Source organism: Vigna umbellata, chromosome 1, assembly GCF_029865625.1.
Source record: "Vigna umbellata cultivar VRB3 chromosome 1, Vumbellata_1.0, whole genome shotgun sequence".
Taxonomy (NCBI): Eukaryota; Viridiplantae; Streptophyta; class Magnoliopsida; order Fabales; family Fabaceae; genus Vigna; species Vigna umbellata.
The window spans coordinates 3,605,215-3,614,641 of record NC_142165.1 but is presented as its reverse complement, the minus strand read 5'-3'; the positions used below and the strand labels follow the sequence as shown (position 1 = coordinate 3,614,641).

Below are 9,427 nucleotides of genomic sequence, written 5' to 3'. Positions count from 1 at the left end.
AAATTATGCATCGATTAATTGATTTTTCTTTCGGAAAATATATTGGTAAAATTATTGACTTGGTTTTTCCAAGCATGAGGAGATTTAATTTAGTCTTAGGATTTTTAAAGCTAAAATAAGTTTTTTAAAAATAACTTTCTTACTTTTGTTTTCAAGTAGGTCCTGATTATAGTTTAACTATAATTTAACTCTTGTATGGTTACCATTAAAATGAAATTTAGTTATAACGTATATTTTTAAAACAAAAGACATATATCAAAGATGAAAGATATTTTTTAGATATTTTTATTTATGTATGTATTAACGTCAAATAACAAATTTGAAAATAAAACATCACTCAACCTAAATTACTGGAGGACTTTTAATAACCAAAATTTTACTTAAACAATATCTCTCTTTTTTTTTTAAATAAAATAAAATCTTGAAATAACATTATATTTTCAAATGGAACGTAGAATTTCAAGTAATTTTTCAACGTCTGATAATAGAAATTTGCTCCATATCAACAAAATTCTAATAACATTTTTCATTGTTTTTTCTTTATTCTACTAAAGAAAAAAAAATGAAATATTAAAAACTGAAATTAAAATAAGAAAAATATAATTTAAAATATCAATTAAAAAATCTTAATTAAAATTAAATTTCTTTAAGAGAAAAAACTAAAAATTAATTTAAAGAAAATTTTTACAATATTATTTGTTATCATTATTATTAGTTATAAATATTTTTATTATAATGTTTTTATTTTTGAAAAAACATCAATAATAACAAATTTAATTTAAATTATATTAAAAAATCATAAATTGTTTTTCTTTTATTTCTTTTTTAAAGTAATTAAAATTAAAATTTATCATTTTTAATTATATTTTTGTAATTATGGATGTTTTTCGGTGTGTGTCTCATCTCTCAAGAAAGTGATTATCACTGTAGAATATTATCTAGAGTCCATCTGACATAAGAAAGTGATTATCACTGTAGAATATTATCTAGAGTCCATCTGACATAAGTGAAATGTACCTGCCTCAGTCATTGTATTTATAAGTGTAAAATAAAAACAACCATACCTGACAATCTGGTTAGTTACTCATAAATATCTTAACTGCTTAAAATATCTAAGATATTTTATCCAATAAATATCTTACTGTAAATAACTTTTTATCTTTCTTCCTTAATTTAGAAAAGGAAGAAAAACTTAAACAAGTCCAATTTGAAAAAAATAATATTTCAATAAATTTATTTAATAAAAATTTATGTGAAAATATTATTTTGAGAAAAATCACTTAAAAATATATAAAAACATATACATAATAATTTAACATGGTAAAGGATTTCGATTCGATTATTACTGTTTTTTAGAATGACCTCACGCTAAAGAAAACGGGATTTTCCCGAAGTGGTAGAAGAGGTTACTTTAACACGTGTTCCTGACCTTGGCACCGGAATGTTTGTTGCGTTTGCATATGTTGTTCTTCTTTCTAGTGTCCTTTTCTAAACCTTTTTCCTGAAAATTTTCCCTTTTCTGTCTCCCTCTTTCATTCTCTCTCTTGATCATCACTCATTCAGCAAAACAATGGTGGGTTTCTCTTTCTGAAGGAGAAAAGAAACAAACGTGAATGCAATATGATCACCATCATCTTTAGCATTCCTTTTTGCTGTTGTTTTGGCATTGCTATTATTTCTTGAAATGTGCTAATCAATTTGCCTCACGATTAGAATATAATTGCGGGAGCTTTCAAGCCTCCATGTAAGAACACGCAAGTAGGTGCGTTGTCATGTTCTGCTGCAATTTGCTGATGGTAGAGCAATGTGAATGAATGATCTAACCTTTTTCCATTTTGTTGGTAATTTGTGCTTATGGAGTTTCCTTGTTTACCATCACTTCTAACCTATCTATCAATATGAAAATTGGACCTTTGAGTATGTAACTCATTTTTCAAAAAGTTCCTCGTGCCTCTCTTTTCATGACAAAGAGGTTTCAGAGTTATATTATCAAAGATGAACATTTGATTCAGAAATCGCTTGCAACCCCAATTGCAGCCTCAATGTTAAGGATTTTGTGGTCTTTGTGACTGCATTCCGACACACAATTGTGGCCACATCATCTATAATTGGTCAATTTTCCACAGTAAGAAGCATTTCAACCAAACACCCACAGTCGAGGCTGCTTCAGTCATCATATTATTTACAATTTTTCATACTATCAAAGATTTCAACTAAATCAAAACCACGGCTAAATAGAACTGTCGACTAATTATTGATCCAAATGGTTTTGGTATGAGATCAGATTCCATGTGGGTTTCTATATTTTATCCTTATCTGACTCGCATGTGCACGAAATTGTAAGGCAATATTCTATCCAGGTAATGGCTCAATGATCTGATTGTCACTAATTTGTGGTGCATGCTATAATCTATGTGACAGAAAGTGCTTAGTCCATGACTTTGTCTTTATATACCCATGTTCAATTTCTGAAATTTTAGATGAGATTTGGGATTTCTAGTTAAGTATTGTGTTGTTTTTCTTTATCTTATAGCAGCATGTTAATCCCTTCAACTGTAAGATATTATTGTCGAGGGAAAAGATACCTCTGTTTGCTTTGTAACTTCTCCATTATTATCACTCTTCAAATGTAATCACTTCCACATGAGAAAGGGTATTATTTCATTCATTTTTTAAAAGCTTTAAGAAGAACACCTTGATTTACTCTTTTGTACACTATCTCATTTGCTAGGTACGCATAAAGAAGGAAAATGGGCAAATGGTCATGGTTCCTCTCTTTCAATGTCATGACAATATAGTTGGGCAGGTACACTACTCGGCATCACCAAATGCTGTTTTTTTACCGATGACGTGATGATTTTCTATGTCAGTAGGCTAGAATTTAATTGTTTACACTTTGGGACCAAGTTATTATTGAACCTTCAAATGGGAAGAAAGTTGAACATAATGGTGTCAAAATAGAGCTTCTTGGTCAAATAGGTGTGTTTCCTTTGTTTTCTTTTATTTTTTTATAAATGGAGATTGCTATCTTTTTATTCAATAGTGATGACAATACTCTTTTGCGTATAATTTTTAATTATGTTTGTCTGCAACATCAAAGAAAAATAAAGTGTTACTGCAATAATTATTTATCTATATTTTTTATTTATATTTTTGTTTTTCATGATTTTAACCTATGGTTAAATGTATGTGTATATCATTCAAGATATCTAGCAAAAAGGTAGTTGGATTTGAATCGTTCTATATTTTTCTTATTTCAATACATGCTAATGTCATAGAATAGAGGCATCTAAATGCCATCAAGAAGTGTGATAAAAAGTTTAGAATTCATGGATATTGTTGGTATATGGAATTAATTGTGTTCAATGATTTTAGCTGGGGCATTACATTTTAGCATTGTGTGTATAATGAATGATTCTCCATTAGTTCATTTCCTTCCTTGCAAAATTGTATTTTGATAGAGGCAACTCCTATGACTTTACTTCTCTTTGGTAAGTTAAGCAATATCTTTTATTTTTTGTCTTTTCCTTCTATTTTCGTTCATAGAGGTGTTTGAAAAATTAGTTAATTATATAATTGCTTCTCATACTTATAAATCATACGATATGGTATTTTTTTTTAAAATGTAAAAACCTAAAAAAATAGAGTATTAAATGTGATAAATATTTTAATTTAATAAGATCAATTTATTTTAATATTAAAAAAGTTATAATATAAACAAACCTTTATAAGGCGACTCATTATCTAAAAGAGTTCTATATCTCTAAAACTTTAACTTCACAACTCTCTTTACCCTCTATCTAAAAAATTTTAACTCATGAAACATATATTTGACAATAAAGGAGTATCTAAGCAATTATTATTGTGAACTCTTCCCTTTCAACCAATCATTTTAATTTTCAATTTAAGACACGTGAAGATAGATTGAACAGTTTTTATTATTGAGTTAAATTAATTTCTACTCATTTTTCTCTTTTAATTTTCAATTTAAGACACGTGAAGATAGATTGAACGCACATATCATTAACTCTCTTTTCTTAGTTATTTGATAAGTGGTCTTAAAGACCTACCCTAATCATAATTATATGATCTGCAAGTACACATAGTTTCATTTGAGATGAGACCAGAGTAATTGTTCTTTTAGAACTGTTTAGTTTTCCCAACAAGAGAAGCTAATTACATGTTTATTTAGTTTTAATTAGTAGTTAAATTGGTTTACGATGCTTTAATTGAATAAATGGCTGATTTGCTGTGGATCTCTATACATAAAAGCTTCATCAGGAGCAATAAATATACACTTTAGTAAACAAAGTGTGAATCTTATAATCATAACCCTGTCACTGTACAAATGTGTGAATAGTGAGACAATTATGTGCACAAGGATCACAAAAATGTATATTGGATAACGGGATTACTGCTCTCAACATCTTCCGATGTACACCTGAGTCATCCTCCTATTTGATCATGTGAAACACATCACTCCATCTTTTCCTTGAATCATCCAGGCTTTGCTTCTTGGGACTTTTGGCATTATTTCAACAGTTTGATTGTGTATGTCCCCTCTCCTTGTGTCTAACAAAGTTGGGATGCCCCAGCAATTTTCTAACCAAGATCTTCACATTGTAGACATTTGATGTGCTTGTTGCTTATGATTAAAAGCTTAATTTTCGCGCCCTCTGATACAGGTCTAGCGTGTCCGTATGGTTAGGGTCTAAGCATAAAGCTGCTTGACAATCTTGAAGAGCTGAAGATAGGTCTCCTACTGCCTCATAAAATGCTGCTCGGAGATGAAGCATTTGCAAGTCAGGTTTGAAATTTATGGCCTTGCTGAGCTCATCTACAGCTTCAGACTCTTTTTGCTCATCCATCATCACTGCTCATGTCACATTCCATGTGAGTGAAATTAAGTTAACAATTGTGTCTCTGATCCAGCTATTAAAATTAACTTACCAAGTGAAGGTTAAATGTTGATAAATTTTAAAACCGTACTCCTCTTCTGATTCCTTTTCATCTTTGAAAAAATGTCCTTTTAAAACTGATCTGACGTTTGAAATCCAACCCCATTACTTTTACTAACTTATTTCAGTTTTTGTACGTATCCCTACACACCCCTATACTACTAACTGTGTAGAACGAACAATCTTGATGCTACAAGTTGAAGAATTACAAAAAGGTAATACTTTTGGCAACAAATTAATCAAACAAGTTTTTCAGTTTCTACTTCCTCGTGTCAGGTTATTATAGTTATTTAAAACTTGGTAATACATTTACAGTGATGAGCAACTAGGATTCATCAAATGCAAGCATGAAAGAGAGAGTTGCATAGAAGTGGTTTTGTAACACACTTATTAACGTATGCAAAATCTTGCACAAGCATATTTAAACAAAGACAATCACACAGTTTACTTACGAAAAATAAATCAAGGTTTTAACCATGAAGCATCATAAAAATATGCATGGAATGTATACTTTTTCTGTTGACTGATACTCAATCTCGCATAGAAACTTGCAAATGGTGAGGACCACCTAAACAAGTAAAAATGCTTAAAAACCTGTCTTCCAGAAGACCAATCCAGTCAACTTATTAATGAAAATATAGATGGACAAATTAGTAACTAAAGAACAAATTAAACAAGTAACACAGGAAAATAGTCACATATTTAATGCAGAACATAGTCACGAATCTAGAGGCTTCAGGGCGTGGCCATGCCAAGAAATCCAATATGTAAGGAATGTCTTGTTGTTAGTTACATATGAAATAGGTTTATGAAGCACTGAATAAGAACATCAAGTTCCAAAATAAAAATACTTCATCACGTTTATCAAGTGAAGTTTTCCACAACAAATGAAAGCATGTCTGATAAAAACAACTAAATCTAGATTAGCATGTCAAGAGTCATGACAAACATATTAAATAAATATTTGTCTCCAATTAAAAAAATGAAAGATGGTAAAGAATGAAAGATAGGTGAAGTACCTGCTGCCCTGTATCTATATGGATATGTCCTTAATGGATCCAGTTGGGTTGCAACATTCAGATCAACCCTTGCCATCTCGCGGTCGCAGTATTCTGATCGTTTCTCATATGCTGAGGCATTGCTCTCTGCCTTCTCAATTAGCTTGGTCATCTCATCATATGCAGCTTTTCTTTGATTTTTCTGATGATAAACACGTGCTAAACCTTGATGAGCTCGTGTATGCCTAATTGCAAGGGCGTTCTCATAGCATGCTTTTGCAAGATCAAGCTTACCACAATCTACATAAATACTCCCTAAGTTATTCAGTGCCTACAAAATATTGCAGAAGACAGTCAAATTACTGGAGGAGACCAATTACTTAATCAATAATTGGGATAGAGAATGAGGTCACTAACTTGTCCTTTCCGAAGACCATCTGAAGGACATTTAAGTCCTTCTTCCAGAAGTTCAATAACGTGAGAAGCAGATTCATGATCCAGACTTGTATCTGCTAACACGTATGCTTTTAGAAAATAGGCTTCAAATGATCTCTGAATTGTAATTGATCTATCAGCCCTAGCCAGCGCTTTATCCCTATAGCCGGTATCATATAATATCCATCCTTCGTAAATTAACCTTTCTTGCATTGAACTGGAATGGTTTCTCGCCATCCTCAAACTGCGCATTGCAGCCTTTTGACAGTTTAACCTATGAAATTCATACAGGTGAGGAACTCTCTTGTTATAGCATTTTATTTACTGGTCTTGACTGACCAGAAATCATTGACACACTCAAAATAAATCAAATCCTTAGATATCAAATCCAGAAGAATGAGCAGTAAATAGCATAAAAATACAAAGTTGAAGAAGAGAGATTCTTCCTATAGCTACGATGTACTGAGGTGCTTACCTCAATAGGAGTAGAGACTGACGAAACTCCAGCAGACTCTTTCCAGGATCATTCTCCAGCATCTGATGTATAATAGCCAAAGAACCAACATCATCTACAGAAGACCATTGTTCATATAACTGAATCCAGCATTCAGCCTGTCTCTTTTGCTGCACCACATTTCTAAGGAGATGAAGTAAGTATTTGCCTGAGATCTTTTCATTTGAAGTTATATAACTTGGTTCCAAAGTTAACAATGCCCTGATATCTCTTATGGCACTGTCATAATCCTTAAGTGCAATAAACATCCTAGCCCGGAATTCTAAGCAATCAGGCGATAGCTTAAAACCAATTATTTTATCAAGCTCTAAAATTCCAGCACTTATCTGCTTCTCCTCCGCCTTTAGCAGGGCTCTATATTTATACGGAAATGAAAGAGAGGGGTCCAATTCGGTTGCAACATCCAAATCAACACCTTTTTCCTTTCCCATATTGTAAAGAGCACGTTCCTGATACATCCACCCCGTAGGCTTGTGCTCAAACATGAGAGAACTAATTAACTTATAGGCTGAATATGGTTGACCCTGCTTGTACTTGGTTCTGGCCACACCAGCCACAGAATACAAATGACCTGCTTCAGCTGCTGCCTCAAAACTATGTTGAGCATCTTTATACTCTTTCCTTTCAAGCAGCACACACCCCAATTGGTGGAAGGCAAGGGCCTTCTGCCACCTTTCAGTAGCACACTCCCCCAGTCTTTCTAGTAACATCACTGTAGTTTTTGACACCATGCTTTCCTCCATAGCCACCTGGCTCAAGAAATAGTACAGTAAGAAAGAATGATACCCCACCGTGGCCAACCTTTTCCTTCCCTGAGAACTACAGAAGATATTCATCACATTAGAATTACACAAAGAATTTGGTAGCTCCCTGAGCAACACTTGTAAGCAGGAAGCCACAAGAAGGGGTGCTCTCTCTTCCAACCCATAGTCAATAAATATCAATGCATCGTCAACACTTTCAACAATTGAAGCCAAATGAACATCACAAGCAGCTTTCATCTCCTCACAACAGAACCTATTGGCAAATGAAAGCAACTCTAAAACAGTCATTGGACAGAAAAAATCTATCCTCTTAGCCCTGCTATACAACTCCACAGCCCTCATACCCGTAGAGCATATCCCATTTTGGCTGAAAATAATCTTCGTCATCTTGGACTCAGCAAAGTCACCATAAAGCATAGCCTTAAAAGTGTCAGATAGAGCTGCAATTCTCCACCTAACACAATCAATTTCCTCACTCCCAATGCAAAAAGAAATATCATTTTCCTCATCTGGCAAACCCAAACGCACACTTTCTTCTGTGCTAGTTTCCTGTTTCGTCCATTGCGGACACTGGCACCTATCATTGATTGAACAAGGACTAAACCCATGCACCAAATTCCCCTTCGGACATTCAATAACACAACCACCACAATCCATTGAAGACAAACCCTCAAGTTCATCCTCCCTCCTCTCAAACCTCAACCATGTCGAAAGCACGACCTTGGAAAGCACATCCCCAGCGTTTTGCCGCGCTGTTCTGATACATCTCCTAAGAAGCTTCTGGTCTCCGAGGCCTCGCAATAAAGTGAACTGCTCCACAGAGAGTGATGCTTTCTCAGATTGAAGGCAGCACTCTTGCCTGTGGTAAAGTTCTGCCAAGGCCTCCACGAGGTTGATGGGTTTAAGATAAGGTTCTATGGAAGGCTCAAGAGAATCAGCAGTTGGGAGCTGAAGAGGAACAACATGGTTTGCAACTGCTGAGGTTTTCGTGGTGTTAGATTTGGACTTTGACACCAGTGATCTGATTGTGATGGCTCCCCCTGTGGCCTTGTTTCTCCTGCTAGTGCCTTCTGAATTGAGGGCATGAACTTGGGTGCTCTTAAAGCGTTCAACGAGCTTCAGGCCACGCATTTTTCTTCCGTTTTTTGTTCCTCAGTGAATCCAGACGTTGCCTTCAAACCCCTGTTGGGATAAAGAGCTGAACTTTGGCGTGCCCATAAGCTAGGCTACTACGGGCGTGAAGGTTGAACCTTTGAGTAAAAGATGTTCCTTGTACCTGCTTCCAAAACCAAAACCCATCAGAGAGAGAGAGGGGGGGGGGGAAGAGCTTGCAGCACCCAACCCAAGAACAAAATAGCTTACAGCTGAAAAAGAATGCTTTTTTGCTTTGGTACCAGTGTTTTACTTTTACATAGTTGGTTTGCAATGGTGGGGAGAAAAAGTGGTCTAAACAGAACTCAGCATCTTAAAAAGGTGTTAATTTGAGGCTTTCCATCACGAGTGAGTCATACTTGTGAAATTGTTGCATGATAGGATATATTGAGCATTCTTTATGCTTTTAATTAATTTCTATAAAATACATATTTGTGTTGCGTTATTCTTGGAAATATTTAATTTCTATAAAATACGTATTTGTATTGTGCCAAATATGCTATGACATAAAGTATAGGAATATTGAAATTCTTAAGACAATTAGTTATTAGAATTTATTAATAAAAGTGTTTATATAAATACTATTAATCAACTTCGGTTTTCAAA

General features: G+C 33.9%; 1 protein-coding gene across 3 annotated transcripts; it reads right to left on the bottom strand.

Moving 5' to 3' along the window:
- Positions 1 to 4,262: 4,262 nt before the first annotated feature.
- On the bottom strand, positions 4,263 to 9,153 carry LOC124826655 (ethylene-overproduction protein 1-like). 3 transcript variants are annotated; one of them, XM_088091736.1, is made up of 5 exons: positions 9,032 to 9,050; positions 6,867 to 8,945; positions 6,374 to 6,665; positions 5,978 to 6,287; positions 4,263 to 4,873 (listed from the first exon to the last, which is right to left on the bottom strand). In XM_088091736.1, the coding sequence occupies exons 2-5, from the start codon at positions 8,798 to 8,800 to the stop codon at positions 4,653 to 4,655; spliced, it is 2,757 nt and encodes a 918-aa protein (XP_087947862.1). In that variant the 5' UTR covers positions 8,801 to 8,945; positions 9,032 to 9,050; the 3' UTR covers positions 4,263 to 4,652. The 3 variants fall into 3 exon arrangements, with proteins under 3 accessions (XP_087947862.1, XP_047155502.2, XP_087947867.1); XM_047299546.2 differs by having other exon boundaries at positions 6,867 to 9,141; XM_088091741.1 differs by lacking the exon at positions 4,263 to 4,873 and having other exon boundaries at positions 6,008 to 6,256; positions 6,867 to 9,153.
- Positions 9,154 to 9,427: the final 274 nt, after the last annotated feature.